General features: G+C 47.1%; 1 protein-coding gene across 1 annotated transcript in view; it reads right to left on the bottom strand.

The window, feature by feature from the left end:
• The window catches only part of ABTB3 (ankyrin repeat and BTB domain containing 3), a 181,457-nt gene that overhangs the window by 67,778 nt on the left and 96,860 nt on the right, over positions 1–16,819 (bottom strand). Inside the window, 1 exon segment of the mRNA XM_075428358.1 lies at positions 9,903–10,052. Coding sequence (XP_075284473.1) covers positions 9,903–10,052 — 150 coding nt within the window.

The following is a 16,819-nucleotide window of genomic DNA, read 5'->3' as shown; positions in this document are numbered from 1 at the left end:
CTTCATGATGGGACGCACAGGTCTGGTCTCCAGCAGTCAGCCAGCTCAAGTCTCATCTGGGAAACCCAACCTATATTTGCTCTCCTTGCCAGCTATAAAAGCCACAGTACCTCTGAACACTGAGGGCAACCTTGAGTTTGTGGCCAAGCATAGACAGGGAAGTCCCCTTCATCCCTTTGCATTAGCAGTCTCTGCTCTTCAGAGCCGTGTTCAACTACAGCAACACTCTGCAAGGCGACATTATCTGCTGGCAGCATCACTGGCTCTTCTGCACATTTTTGGCCCTGAAAACATATCTCAGAGATATCACATGAGCACATCTCAAAGGCCAATAAATTCCCAAGTATGTGATTTTCAATAAAACCCACAAAAAATGAAAATCCCAGCAGCTGAGTAGATCTTGCAACTTCAGGGACATGGCTCCCAAGGGCTGTGGCATCATGACACAAGGGGCTCGGTGGGGATCCCTGCCTCGCTGTCCCCTGCGCTCATTCTCGCCCCTGTACCACCACCTGCAACCCATCTGAGGAACAGACTGGGGAGCCGATCCGCCTGACAGAAAAACTTTGCCAGTTTTGTTTTGTTTTTAATTTAAACCAAATAAACACTTCCACAATTTATGCAACTTAAGCCAAGCCAGCCGACGCACAAACTGCTCTGCTGGCAGAGCCGCGGAGAGGAAGACATCACGTTGGGTGGGATAGACACACAAAAAAATGAACAGCGAGGTGGGGGGATATTTAAGGATATTTTTGGTGGCAAAGCTAGGAAGCCAGAACTGGAGGGCAAGCTCCCAGAGGGCAGAAAAGGTGGTGGCAAGCCCCAGGCAGCCGTGGGTCAGTACAGGGCAGAGCTCCGGCCACACCGCTCTGCGCTGGAGCTTGTCAGCCTGGAAGAGAGATGCCGTGCCTTGCACGCCGGCTAGCAAAGGGCCCGCGAAATCACCACCGCCCCGCAGCGTGCGGAGAGCTGCCGCTGTGGCTGCCAGCGTTTCGTCCTTTCCACGACTACAACAGGGCTCGCCCATCGCTGCTGCTGCTGCTGCCAGTTCAGCACGGTTTAGGAATGCAAGGTCCGCATACATTGGATTTAAAGATTGAAAATGTTATGTAATGCGCATGTTGTGACACGGGCCTGGTTTAAGGCAACACTGAATATTTAAGGAGCAGCTTCACTGACTTCAAGCCACAGATGTGATGTGACAGGGGAAGCTGAGCTGCTCCAGACTGCATGGGGGTGGTGCACTCAGCAACACACAGCACACGACCGGACTGCTCCAGCCCTCTCCGCAGCGGCCAGCAAAGCAGTTTTTTTTTCACCGTGTTCGGCTTCCATAAAAGCTATTATCACTGCTCTTGCTATTTTAGTGCCCAAACTTTAAAAAAATAACATATCCATTTCCAATTTTGTAACAGAGGAGGGGGAAAAAAGAAGAAAAGCAAAAAGGAGGAAGAAAGAGGGAACGACAGAGGCCCAGTGCCCACTTCTGAGAAGCTTTCTGAGGGATCTTGTGGCCTGTCACGACAGACCTGATCTTGCCAACATGCTTTCAGAGGGATCAACTTCCACAGCCTAAAATGTCTGGCTGGGTGTGTGCTTGCGTAACCATGACCCCACGGTGAATGACGCTGGACCGATCCTTACACGGCCACTCCCTGTGGCACCTACCTCAAGTTTTTCTTGTTTCAAAGACATGTCTTAAAACCACAAGAACAACTTAACGACGGTATTTTTGCATGCTGGTAACAAGCCACACAGTTCTTTGGCCCGTGTCTTTCCTTCGAAGCCCAGGGGAGGGAGGAGGATCTGTGGTCATGGCAGCCCTCTTCACGCATGATGCCCCGTGAGGGCACCGGGCGAAGCCACAGCAGGCCATGCTTCCAGCATGACAGTACCCATCAGTTTGATAATGCCGGTCTGATCATCCCTCCAGCTGTCCAATGTGTGTAGCCTGTACTCCAGCGTGGAACCATGCCCTGCGGTGGGGCATGCTGGCAGCAGCAGCATTGCCACTTTGCTTTGCTACCTGGATGAACACCTTCTCCTGCACAAGCGGGCCACAGCCACAGGCTGGAGTCACATCTGTCCTTCAGAGCCCTAAATGTCCTCTTGTGTCCTTTCCAGACCATCAACAGGAGAAGTGCTGGCCAGGGAGCTGCACCTTCCATGGCATGGCTGGTAGTTCCCATAGTTTGCCCCCTTACAAGCACATGAGCCAGGTGCAATGCTTACTGTCTTGACCTGGATGGATCTCACACCTCAGTATAAAAGTCTTGGATCTACAGCTCTTGCTCAGGATCAGCTCTGGAGAGACTGTATTGAAAACATCAGTTATAACCCTGACAATAAACCAGACTGCTACCTGGCGGCCACGGCCACCCTGCATCCTTCCCCTGCCGTAGCCAACACTCTCTCCATTTCTCCCTCCCTGTTACATCTGGTTTCTGCACCGAAGCGATGCGTTGCTACAGCTCACCTTGCCATAAGCCTGTAAGCGCATGAATGCAGGTGAATACGAGTAGTTGAACTGTGTCTCCGGCACCACAGCACGCTGCTTCCAGCCATCCACTCAGCCAGTCGCCCGGGCCGTCCCTACGCTTCTGATTTCAGCTGCACTGTTCTTCCATGTTTGCACTGCCTCCGGTGTTGCGTCAATCTCTGTGTTTCAAAAGTCGGCTGAACAAACACTGCTCAAGGAAAAACCTTTCCTTAAACGATTTCTTGGAGGTCTTTCTATCTTTAACTCAAGACAACCCACCTATATCAGGAAAGGAGTCTGCAGAGAGCTAGGGTGGGTACACACTAGAAAGTGTTTAGTACGTATATTACTGTGCACACATTCTTAGCACAAAGTATCTTCAAACGTAAGGCTATGCTATTCTTGGCACACAGTAAGTGTATTCCAGATTCAAGAGCCAATTGCCTCGGGCTGTGGGCGTGCTTGGGGTGCCATGACCCACAGTCAGTGGTGCACCCCAAGTGCGACATTCATCATCGAGCTTACCTTACAAGAACCTCCCCGCCTCTGCCATGTCCGCTTGCCCACGTCGTGCCCCTGAGTGCATCTGCTGCTCCAGGCAACCAACCCTTTTCTTATCCTAAGAGCCATTCATCTCTCCCACAGAAGAGCAAACAAAGGAGCTGTGGTCCCAAACTCTGAATTCAGCAGCAAAAGACAGGACCAGGATAGGAGCAGCCCGTTTCCTGACAGTGGCTCCCCTGTGGCCTCCCACAGATCGTTTAACCTTGTATCTCCACTTACCCCACCATCACAAGAAGCTTCTATTTATATAACAGAATACATGTTTGTGTGTGATTTAGTGTTTGCAAAGCCTTTGAAGACTGAGAAATTAGGGATTGGATATATCCCATTAAAAAACCACAATAATAATTAAACCTTCTCAACTTCACATACCTATTATAATAACACCATTACCTTCAAAATCTCCAATCCAATGTGGCAAGCATGGTGTTTGTGTTTGATTCGCCTTAAAACACGTCAACTCCAAACAAAACAGGCTTTGACTTGGAGGAGCTATTCATCTGCCGACCTAACGTAGAGCCTTCTGGACTGCCAGTGGACTGCCACTGCCTTACAGACCATTGTCCTTGGGTTTTCTTTGGCCTAACACGGACCCACATCCTCCAGCTCTGAATTTAAGAGCACCTCCATGGCTGAGCTGGCCAGCTGAAGAGTGCTTACCCTGGCCTGGCCAACTGTCAGCACAGCAAGGCACAAGGACAACTTCAAACCTAAGGGAAGGAAAATGGTGTGTTAATCCCAAGCGTGCTGTGATGCAGCGATAGCTGCCTCTATTCAGAGCCTGTGACACAAGATAGAAACTCACTCCTCCCGGTCAGCAGGGCAGTGACAGGGAAGGTAAAGCCTTACCAGGGTGTAGACTGGTATTTTCAAATTATCTTCCCTCCAGCTTTGTTTCCACCGATAAATAAATGTGTTGCTCTATGCTTTACGATAGTGGGTATCTCAGGGTGGTGGAGGGAAGAAAAGGAGGGGTTCCTTCGGGACTATGAAGTAATCCATAGCCCTTCTTGTGCACAGATGCAAGTCACGTGCACGTGGAGGCTCAGGTCCATCACTCAGAAGGGGCTGCAAGGGGGACAGGGTAGCAGCCAGGGGAGCCAGCAACCAGCTAGCACTTCATGGAGGCAAGAAACTGCCTAACATTTAAGCACTGCATTAATCCGCCTCATGTTCTCTGCTGGGGGGCAAAGGGGAACCTCAACAACTTCTCTTTTTAGCTTTTACATGTGCAGCAGATGACATGTGGATGACAGCGAGGAAGAACCGCAAATGAGATGCCCAGAAAGACAGGACGTAGAGATCTTGTGAAATAACCCAGCGGAGGGGGCCCTCGAAAAGCACCATCATATCCAGAAAGTGTCCACACAAGCTACCAGTCTACGGCCAAACCCTCCGCTGAACTGCAGGTCTCGGCTAGTACCTCTGCTTAGCTCAGCACCGCGCTGCATGAACATAACCGTTCACTGGGAATAAGCTTTGGTCCTCCTCTACAGTGCTGCTTAGTCTCAGCAAAATACCGGACAAACAGGGCTTTTGTTCCGGCAGTAAATAAGCAGAGCACTTACAACCACCCTCCTTCAGATGCCACCCTTCCAGCAAGCACCTTTACCCTGGCATTTGCTTCTAAGCCTGGGTTTAACCTCTTCTTTACAGGACATGAATCAATTTGTACAGCTCCTGCAGTGCTCCCTCCTGTTGGTTGCCAAGGATTGAGCCTAGATAAAAAGGCAAGGGAGGGGATGCCGACTTTCATCATCTCCTCAGCTGGGGCTGCGAGAATAAATGAAAAACACATTGGTATGTGCAATCACATTCCTGCTTACACTTGAGCAGTAACCCTTCCTTTCATCCCTAAAATGTGCCAAGATCTACTGGGAGGCTGTTATTTTGGAAATACATACACCCAGCACTGCAGAGGCAAAGAGAGGATGATGGGAAGGGTGGTGTTTTTCCGACGGCAAAAAGGAAAACCTTGCTGAGACCCGAGTGGTGACGTGGAGGAAATACCAGCCTGAACATCAAATCTGGGAGCTGCTCTAAGTTAAACACCATTCGAACGCTCAAAAGCTCTAGGCTCAGCAGTGCTAAATCACAACCACATCTTCAGATTATCCTAGTTTGAAATAAAAATGCCTATTTGTTGTGGTTAACACTCAGAGTAATACCACCACCAGTCGCCGTGGTTTGCACAACACTGGGTGGCCACCTTCTCACCTAGGAAAGTCACAGCAGACTGGCCATTTCTGGAGTCAAGGCAAGGCCCAAACAGTTTTTTGCTCTAATGTGAGGACATACATGAAGACACAGTTTGGATGACATCACAAGCCCCAAGTTTATTTCTCTGTGCAGCTCGAGAGACACAGACCTTCTGCAGCTCTTCACATGCACCTCAGCAGCGGGTGGTTTTCCCTGCTCAGCTGTACACTAACAACTTACGGTCTTCACCTGAAGGCAGCAAGGGAGGAATATTTCTTAGTGCCAGGGTTGGTGCCTACTGCACCTAAGATTCTGCTCTTCCTTGTCACCACCTACGTGCAGATGCAAGAGGAAGAAGGTCCTCCTTCCTTCATCCAACAAAACACCAGAGAACCCCAGTTGTGAGCCTCATCGCTTCCACATCTGATCTCCAAGTCAGCAGCAGTATTTTTACACGGATGATGAACAGGTGCGTTGGAGTGTTTGCAGTTAAATACAATGTAAAAGTCTTTGGATTGCAAACATGCACATAAAGAAGTTACCAAAAATACTGAAAGGTCAAAATGCAGTATCGTGGGATCTCTCAACAGCCAAAGCTCTCCCTAATATTCCCCACTTTTTCTATTCAGTCTACTTATTTTTCCCTGTCTGAAGGGGGAGGAAATAAAAGAGAAGAGATAGAAATCTAGAACAATTCCCAAAACTCTATGAAAAAAAATAAAGAGATCTATTCCCCTTCTCCTCCATGTCTGGTCTGGAAACACAGGAAACTTTAGGAAAAACTGAAACAAAACCAAAAAAAACCCAACCAAAAAAAGTCTTGTGAAATATTTTCTCTAAGATTAAACTGTGAAATACTGTCAGGCTACTGTTTAAAATCCTATTATTTTTGCTGTGCTTCAGTTCTTCCCAATGTTCTCTATATAATCAGCATTTCAAATGAAATTACATTATTTTAAAACACACTGTAGAAGGCAATTACAATTCCTGAATACTAAATGCCAATATAACATAGGCCAAATTTATTGTTGTTCCTTAACTTTGTGCCATGTTCATTATATTTTAATGAATACGGTTTCACATTAATTTTTCAAGCCTTTTCCTCGGAATCACGCATTGCCGCCGTAATTGCATTGCAGAATTAGGTCTCTATTTACATTCCCCTCCTAAGTCCTGGAGACAAAACCTTCCTTTGATTTTTCCCCTAAGTCAGCACCATCGCCGCTTCTTCCCATTTTTGGGAAAGCGCTGCAGGGCCACAGACAGTACCTCGCCCCGCCGCCGCCAGCAGGCAGGGCAGGCCCGTCCTGTCCCACCCCATCCCAGCGACAACCAGCGCCCACCGCCCGCTAAGCCTAGGAGATGAGAGCAGAAGCACCACCAGGCTCAGGCAAGCAGGGTTTATGGGGAAACAGGAACGGCATCCATGGGTCTGGTTGCACCTGCCTGGCCACGGGGACCCCTCAACGGCAGCTTGGGTTGACCTTCCCTGCAGCGTACCCAGATGGTGTAACCCTTCCTTGACGGTTGTGGTCACCATCCCACCTTTCCCCAAATTCTGATCACCTCTGTCACACCCCAGGGAGACACAGCTCACCCATACGGTCTTTTCTGATAAGCTGCCAGCATACACGAACAAACGAAGGGAGGAGATGAGTGAGGGCATCGCATGTAGGGAAGGGTGAAGGTACCACAAGACACAAGACTTTTCACCTTGTGAATCTCTTTTCCACCTGGGACAGACTATGAATAAACTAAGATTTGAGCTGAAATGGAAGCGCTGGGTGGTAAACAGGCCCCGTTTGCCAGCTGCTGTCTTCCAGAGGACAGATTTGATTAGCCGGTCTCAAAGCCTCCAGCACTCAGCAGCTGGCCACGTCGCTGCATGCCAGAATTCTGGGCAGAACTGAGAGCAGAGGAAACCTTTCCTCCACATGCAGGCGATTGTTAATTCTAGTAATTCTGCGTACTTGCATTACTTTAATTATTCATGTTGATAAACTATAGGAAATCTCATTCAATTAAAATTGCTTTTTTTTTCTTTCTTTTTTTTTCCTGAGATAAAATTAAATTGCTTTATTGCAAGATCACTCTTTGCCCTTGTTTTCTGTACTCTTTTGAACAGCACAGAAATGAAGTCCTGGCTCCTGGGATACTGCAAGCCACTGGGACCCTGCGGACACACGCCCAGGGACTGCCCGCTCTGCAGGTCCAGCAAGCCAAGCTTCTGTCCTCGCCACTCACTCGGGGTTACCATCTGCCCCTCTTCTTCACGAGTGCTAAAACCTCTTAATTCCCTCCTATCCAGAGAGTCTCCCTCACCACCTTTATTCATCCCCACAAGAGCAGGGGCTTTTACGTACCTAATCCTGCCCTCATAGCCCACTTTCTCCACATCAGAGCTTGCTGTATCCTCTTTCCTCTCTGCAACACCACTTTTCTAGAGCTCTCCATCCCCCACACACCACCAGGGCAACGATAAATCCTCCTTTGCCTACTGCCTCCCCGCCAACGCACTCCGATCCCCAGGTGTTCCCCCCTGGCTTCTCCCCGCTGCTCAGCGTTTCTTCCCCCGTGCTGCGGTTCCCCAGCCTCCCTCCACGGCATAGGCTTCGCTGTAACCACCGGGTCGCAGCCTCTGCTCATGCCAGAGACAGACACACAAGCACTGAACAAAGAACAAGCCCCCTCGTATCCCCCCCAGCCCTCCATTTTCCTTCCATTTAATTATTTCCCCCCCAGAATTCACAGGTTTTTGCCCACCACCGTGCTGCGCCTCGCTCCGTGTTTCACAACGCCTTTTGGAACCCTGCACCGGCGCTGCTCCGCGGCAAAGACTCCTACCCAACTGCGCACCAAGCCTTGCAAGCTTTGCCAGTTACCACTCCTCCCACCGCTTCTTCCCCGACATGCATCCGCTTGCAGCGGCCGGGGAGGCACCCCGACGGCTGTCCGGAGGGCTTTCTGGAGGGCTACCAGCGTGCTGGAGGTGCCAACCTCCCTCTGACAGCTGCATCTGACTCCCACTGATGCGCTCTTTTCTTCCAGTCGGCCACCCTGAAGAGTGTTTTCCCCGTGTTTGCAGTCAACAGAGATAGCGAGAGCAAACCCTATCAACCCAGCATTTGAACCTGAGGTAGGACTACTTAGAGATGATACATTTCCGGAAATGAAATGAAAAAAAAGGGGGGGAGGGGAGGAGTAAGGAGCCTGGCTTTCTGGATTGTGCATAGAGGTTGAAAAAAATCCAGAATGGAAGAAAAACCCGAAATATCCACAGATTATTATTATTAAAACACAACTGCACGTACTTTAAGAAAGTGCATGCATAATTTAGTTGGCATACAGACCGCACTGTTGTGTGTTTCATACACGTGAAATAAATAAGCATAAATTATTGAATTTGAATAACACCAAACACCTGATTCCAGAGCAGGAGCAACACTTCAAGCTAAGGCATGTAAGTGCTCTTGGCTTGTTGATGTTTCACCAGAGCAGAGAAAAATTAGCAAGCTGAAAACAGAAATTCATATTGTGGCTTGCAGACAAATCTCCACGGTGCATCCACATGGCTCGCAAACAGCATGGCAACCGAGCCCTGATGATATGATGGAGCTCCAAGAGGAGACTCCCACTGCTACAGAGAAAGCCAGGAAAATGAACGAGACCCCTATACATGTTCTTTACAACCCAGAATTCAGTAATAAGAACAACAGTAAGCCGGGCTGCGTGTATCTTCATCGATTTGAGTCTGCTCAATTTCTCCCCACAGTCTGGCAACATACCTCAGGAAATAAAATAATTCACAGTGTTTCGGACAGACCTCACCAAAAAAAACCCTTTTTTGTCCGAAGGTTTCTGGTTTGCCACCCATAACTTCATATCTCTTAACTATACCATAAACATGTGATTGGAAGGCTTCTCTCTTAACAACAAAATTTAAAAAGGCACTTTGGTAGCTATATCTCCATGTCATATGAAGATTCACACGGCATTTGCCTCCTACAATTTATCTCTGCTGAAACCAAAAGCCTTCAGATTTTGACAGATACCACAGATTCTCATATTTCTCAAGAAGTGATTGGATTAATAGCAAATAATTTCTGTTCCAGGTATTCATTCCTTTGGTGCAGTTTTGAGCTGTGGTTCTTTCCTCTGCTGGAACTGGAGAAGGAAGGAAAGCCATGCTGAAGGACCCTCTCTAACACAGGGGGAGCTAGCTCTGCTTGAAATTTGTGACAATATTTCCTTCACTTATTGCAGCCTTCAGCTTTTTACTTTCCCATCTCAAAACAGGCATCCCAGTGAAATGAGACAGGACACCAATGACAGACATTTGCAAGTCTGGCCAAGCTGTGCGGTGCTCTCAAACACAATAGGGAACATGAAATAAAGCATGTTTCACCTTTAAAAACGAGAGCCCTGTATGCAAACAAGTCACAGGCACTGCTATGAGACTGCACAAGACTTCTCTCCCCCTATGGCTTCAGCTTCCAAACTGGCCGTGGAGCTTAAACATGGCTAGATCTGCCCCAACGTCTCCTTCAACTTTACACATGCCCCATCCTCTCTCCTCTGCACAACCAGGCAATGCAATTGGCTTTGCTTTACTTTACTTTGAGGAAAGAAACCCAAACATTATCGATAGCCTTGTACTTACTGAGTTCAGCAATGCTTCCCACACGCGTAGCAAGTAAAGACTGCTCGATGGTCCTCAGCTCTGACTGGCTGAACATCTGCACTTCCCCGGGCTTGTTTGACCTCTGCTGGTCTTTGTGCAGGTTCAAGCTGTCCGGCAGGCAGAGAACACCTACAGTGGATAAAAAGAAAGAAGTCCAATGTCATTTCAGCCAGTACGGATGACCCTGTTGCCACCACCACACCGTTTTGGGGACATTCCAAGACTCTGCATGCAGAGCACAAAGACAATCAATAACTACAACTCAATGTCACAGATGACTCATGCCCTCAGAACTGGCCCTCGTTAACACTTCTGAATATCCTCAAGTCACTTACGATGCCACTTAGGTATAATTCTTACAGAAAATACTAGAGAATTGCCCAAATAGGAGGTCAAGAGGGTTCCAAAGAAGCCTCCCAGAAACTACTCCAAACCCACACAAACTTATTAGAAATTGGTATCTGAGCAAAAGAATTCTTACAGATTGGCTTTAAAATGATACACGAGACAGATGATATATTTACAGGATTTTCCTGTAAGAGCAATTCCACTGACAATTGCCAAAATAATGGGCAGCTCAAGCTGCTCGCAGTGTCATTGATGGGCTTATTGAATTTCTTTTGTAAGTGCAACTCCTGGCAATTGAACTGTTTGGGCTCCAAAAGCCCATTATGCAGAAGCCCTTACAGCTGTGAATTTTTGTGGGCAGCGCATGAGTACAGCTACTGACATGAAATAATCTATGTACACATTCATTCCAAGTAAAAAAGTCACTTTCTGTCATGACATCTAAACCCTCAGGAGTAGATAGAGAGCACACATTTATTAATCAAAATCACTGTCATGCTAAAAAACTGTAACTTATTTACAAGGGCAAACGCTGCATTACCATCCTTGGGTAACAGATGCATGGAAGTTCAGCTTGGAGAGCAAGCTCTCCTCCCTTCCTGTGGTCTATAAACACCCAGCTATGGCCACACTCTGCACAGCATCACCTTCCCAATCCTGCTGGGACACACACAGGTGAAGACCCACTGGAGGCAGGGGAATTGTTCCTCTTTATGGTGATCAAATTTCTTCTTGTCTCAGATTGTGTGATATGCATCAATTACATTTGAGAAGAAGCCAGAATAGGAAATGTATTTTTTCCATTAGCTTTTACTATTCCTTCCTTTTAAGCACAGGGGAGAGGTTCTTGCCCTTATGGACCAAGCAGACTTTACACAATACATTAAGGAAGAAGTACACATTGAGTGTTTTTCTTCAGGGGGAAGAACTTACTTCGTTTCCCAGCTCAGTAAATATATGGCATCTAACTCTACCAGTCAATAATTCTGCCAATAGGTATAACATTGGAGGTCCTGGGCAGAACATCCACCATACCTCCTGTTAACTTCAGTTATGAAACAGCCCCACAGACGTCACTGCTCTGGAGCACCGCACGTCCAGGTAACACGCCTGAGAGGGAATGTTTCTCAGCCACCTTGCTAGCTCCATCAAACTGCTCTGGATCCCCTCCTCACATTCACCTCCTCCCCACCAACAGTTTAGTCTAAAAGTTGTATTTGCAGCATGGACCTAAAAACTTCCCACCTTGGGAGGAGGGAGGCGACGCAGGTTCCGTGAGTTGGACGCATTCCAAAGGAAAAGCGGGGTTATACATTGGGAATACTAGGACCAAAGGTCTTGTCCACTGTCCCCGTAAGACAGCAACCTAAACCAGGATCACCCTCTGCATGCAACAGCAACACCAGAACACATTCCCTAATAGCCCGTTGGAACGCTGGAGATAGAGGAGCAGCCATAATCCCAGCCCCGGCTCCGGCCCCGGGGCTGTAACAACCACAGTAAAACTGCACGCACGCGTGCAAGCTCCCAAGTGAGGAACACGACTCGCGAGGAAGCACCCTGGAGAGAAAGAACAGGACATCTGACACGGCAACAGGGAGGAAAGAATTAAAAGCAGAGGGGTAAGGGATAAAGAGCGACAACGGCTTATCAAACAAGCTCTCCAAATTGTCCTGCCATGGCTCAGTGGCTGACTCGCAGGAACACTTGGCGTACTGATGAGCATTTATATTCTGGGGATGTACAGAGCTCCAGAAGTATGGCACCTGGATTTAAAATGCAGGCTTGCCTGCATATTTTAATAAGTATTCTGTCTTGGAAATCCTACTCATTTATTTAGATTATTCTTTATAATTTTAATGGATAGAAATTAAAGCAAAATTGGAAGAGTCTTCCCTGCAGAAAACAGATGTGTAACTGATCTAATACACAAAGATATTTATAAAAAAAAGAAGAACACAAACAGCTTTATGGCATCTTTAAAAAAAATGAACAGTCAACAAGAAAATCTTTTTCAGTGAAAACACACCTGAAGAGCGGAAAAAAAATACTGTTTTAAGATACCTTGACAAATAAGGTTCAAAAGGTTTAAAATCATAGTATGTACAGGAGATATTTCTCTGAGTGATTAAAGCAGTGGGATACAGACATTTTCTTCTCTACTTTGTCTATGACTCCACAGCCGGGCCTTTTCCTTACAAATAGCCCTGATGATTAATTACTCTGTTCTTTAGTGAAGGAAGCATATTCTTAGGTTCTTGGATGAAAAGTGCAAATGAAATGCAAAATGCGCCATTGTTCAAAAACTTCGCAAATTATAGGATGCGTCACGCCAAAGGGTTTTAGTTTGGTTGGAGATTAGTACAGGCATGCAATAGCCAAACATCTGATACTTCTATGCCAGCTTCAAAACTATAATTGACCACAGCGGGTGACCAGTGGGGTGAGGGAAGCTTGTTTCTAACTCTCATAATTTTGCTGGATCAGATCTGGTTGTCACCAGTATGGAGAAAGGGAATTCTACGGCTTGGGCATGCAACTCTGCCAACTTTGTAGCTTCGACTGTTTTCCCCAAAAATGATTAAAGAAGAGTGAATAAAACGCTTTTTAGAAGAAAAATCCATTCTCTTTTTATCAGTGTTTGATATAAAGCTAAAACTTGCTGATGAAAGACTATGGCAAAGAATTGCTCCCCTGCAAGAAGAGAGCACGGCTGATCGAAGAGAGGGGGGGGGAAAGGTAAAAATTTTGTGATTATAAATATCTTTTTTTACAAATAGAAACATTTAAATAGCCACCACCAGCTTTCACTGGTTTGGCTACAGCTCAACTCTCTCATTTTCATTCTCTGCAGACTGGTACTATCTGCTTGCTTTTCCAGCTGTGTCTTCAGCTGTCCTGGGTTGAACCTGACAAACAAGTGAGGACCTTGCTGATGACACAAAATTGGGAGGAGTGGTGGATACACTAGCAGGCTGTGCTGCCATTCAGCCGAGACCTGGACAGGCTGGAGAGTTGGGCAGAGAGGAACCTGATGAAGCTCAACAAGGGCAAGTGCCTGGTCCTGCACCTAGGGAAGAACAATACCATGCACCAGTACAGGCTTGGGGCGGACCTGCTGGAGAGCAGCTCTGTGGAGAGGGACCTGGGTGTCCTGGTGGATGACAGGTTGACCATGAGCCAGCAGTGTGCCCTGGTTGCCAAGAAGGCAAATGGCATCCTGGGATGCATCAAGAGGAGTGTGGTCAGCAGGTCGATGGAAGTTCTCCTTCCCCTCTACTCTGCCCTAGTGAGGCCCCATCTGGAGTACTCTGTCCAGTTCTGGGCTCCTCAGTTCAAATAAGACGAGGAGCTACTGGAGAGAGTCCAGCAGAGGGCTACAAGGATGATGAGGGGACTGGAGCATCTCTCCTACGAGGAGAGGCTGAGGGAGCTGGGCTTGTTCAGCCTGCAGAAGAGAAGGCTGAGAGGGGACCTTATAAACGCCTACAAGTATCCTCAGGGTGGGTGTCAGGAGGATAGGGCCAGACTCTTTTCAGTGGTGCCCAGCGACAGGACAAGGGGCAACGGGCACAAACTGAGGCACAGGAAGTTCCATCTGAACATGAGGAAGAACTTCTTCACTCTGAGGGTGACGGAGCACTGGAACAGGCTGTCCAGGGAGGTTGTGGAGTCTCCTTCTCTGGAGATATTCAAGACCCGCCTGGACAAGGTCCTATGCAGCCTGCTCTAGATGATCCTGCTTTTGCAGGGGGGTTGGAATAGACGACCCATAGAGGTCCCTTCCAGCCCCTAACATTCTGTGATTCTGTGACCTCAAGTTGCCAGTGGCCTGAAAAACAGGACTTTTTTTCCCCTTGCTTTTCTGGCTGTCGCTGCTGATGCTGTCTGTCATTCCATACCAAAGATTTCTGTGCAGTATCTTCAGAAATGAACAGCAGTATCTGTCTTTTCTGTCAACCGGCACTGTTCAATGTCTTGCCCTTCTGCATGGCTACTCAACGCTGTGCACTTTGCCCATTATTATATCCCTCTTCTTTCCTCTGATTCACTGGAGTGGAAATTAAGCAGTCAGTTGTTGCCTGATGAATATAGGTCCAGACTCACTCGACATGCCCCTGGTTGCTCTGTGCCACCCAGCAACAAACAGCAACCATACGTTGCATCTATGAGTGCTGTGAACCACTGGAGCAAGGCGAGACAACCAAAGTGCTCACGTGTATTTGGATTTTGCCACCTCTTTTGGTGCTTCCCCTCATCTGTACCCTTCTTGGGGCAGGGATCTGTCCAGGACTTGTCTGAAAAGAGACAGATCCAGAATGGGTCATACTCAAAACTGCTTTATTCACTTTGCCCTTGGCCTCAGGGTACCCCGCAGTATGCAGGTGAAAGACTGAAGAGAAACGCAGAGAATACATTTTAAAACCAGCAGGATGACATAAAAAAAAACCCCAGTCACAGTGACAGGATCCTAATGCTTCCCCTCCCAAATATCTAGAGAAAAAACCATATCATAGGGAAAATCCGATGTATAATTAATACACTCCACATTTTTCCTGCCCTTTGGGCTCAGCTTAAACACAAGCCAGACCTCAATACCCAAGGACTTCAAAATCCAAAACCAGAGAACTATTGCACTAAATGACACAGTGAAGACTGAAGATAAAAGAAGCAGTTACTTCAAAAGTTCATGCAAACTCATGCGAAGCCAAGGGTACCCGGTAACTCTGTACCAGTTTCCCCATGGACGCTCCCCCCTCTTGCGCTTGGTTGATGCACAGCCCTCCGTTGCAAGGCAGATTTTGGCACAAATATACATACATTCCTGCACGCTCATTTCAGAGCTGGCCACAGAGCCGCCTGTGCTGTCCCTCTAGCATGACAGAAGAAGTGTGCGTGCATCACACAAACATCCCAAACTCAGTGCCTGCAGCAGCCCTGGCAGAACTTGTCCCTGCTACTCAGTGCCTCCCCAGCAAAACAGCCTGGAGGACCTCATGGCCAAGAGCGACTCCAACACTGGGTGCAGCAGCAGTTGTGTGACCTCTTCGGCTTTCAGGGCACGAGAAATATGGGGTTTGTAGCCCAAATCTCACCTAAATACAGAGGAATAAAAAAACCCCTAAGCCTCCTCCACTTTTCCTCTATTTAGACAGACAGCTGCACTTACTTATAGATCAGCTGTTGCAAAACACTGGATTGCTGAAGCGCTGGTCCTGCGGTGCCCATACTCCAGGACCAGCAGTTGGACATCACTTTCTCTCAGGCGTAGGAGGCTGCTGGCTTGCCATGGGCCATGGGCTGTTGGCACCGCACAGCTATTTGCATCATGCAAAGGCAGATCAAAGAGCAAAACAGCAAAAAAATAAGACAAGTGATCTTTTGTATACCACCACGAATGACTACACAATGTGGAAAGCAATGAAACAGAGTGTCTTTTCATCGGAATGGGCAGTACGTTTCTGCGCAAGGCTGTGCTGCATCCTCAAACATCCCGTAGTTTGGTCCAAAACCAGCTTTGCCACTTACAGCAGCATTCTCAACAGCAAGTCCACGTCAGGAAGAAAGGAGAATGAGAGAATGTAAACATGCAGTTGCAGTTACTGCAGCTCTCAAGTTACTGTTCCAGCCTTCCTCTTCTCACCTACTGTAAACATGCTTCAGTACCGTACACCTCCTTTTATTTGTATTTCAATGAGTGAAGACATGTAGTCAAGCTATTGTTTGAGCACACAGCAAGTTCACCCAGACCAAATCATACCTCAACTATCACTTAATTCAGTTTATATATATATATATCTGTATACAAAGTGACAGACCAAGGCAAGCAAGAAGTCCGCACTGCCAACATCATGCGTCTGCAATACCTAATGTCATCCATGTTTTGAATTCTTTACCTCCTCCCTCTCCTTTAGTATTCCAATCCCATGGTCTAAACCAAAACAAATTTCCAGTGACATCAAATTAATAAAAATGCCCACTGGACAATGTGATTCAAATGACCCATGCTGAGGCATCTAGCAGAAACCCAACACAAATGTATTTGTTTTGACTAAAAATGTAAGCACTGTAAAGACTGTAAAACATTTTTTGCATATTTCACCATTTGTTCCTTTGGAAAGAGTGCCAGATTTCTCTACATATATTAATTTAGACCCTGGACAGAAGCATGAAGGTTTTGCTGCTCCTTTGTTATTTTTCCATAATTAAGTGCTCCTACTTTCAAGAGAAAATAATTCAAAGCATCTTTGACCTCCCTCTTTATCTATCTATTACATCTTAAGCAAATGTACATATCTGGAAAACAGCTTAGACTCCCACTGCAAGGAATAGGTGAATTCTACTAAGAGTTTATAGAAATTAAGTGTGCAGGACAGATACTGGGCAAACTGCTGCACAAAATGAGCCTGAAAATGGTAGTTAACCCTGAACAGTCCCCAAAACGTGGTGTTGCACATTGTGTTGCTCAAGTAAATGCTGACCTTACCTAGGAGGACTACGTTTAGGAGTAGGAAATCCACTCAATCATCATAATTTTTTGACTTTTC

The sequence above is a fragment of the Opisthocomus hoazin genome, chromosome 8, assembly GCF_030867145.1.
Source record: "Opisthocomus hoazin isolate bOpiHoa1 chromosome 8, bOpiHoa1.hap1, whole genome shotgun sequence".
NCBI lineage: Eukaryota > Metazoa > Chordata > Aves > Opisthocomiformes > Opisthocomidae > Opisthocomus > Opisthocomus hoazin.
This window is presented reverse-complemented; position numbering and strand designations above follow the sequence as displayed.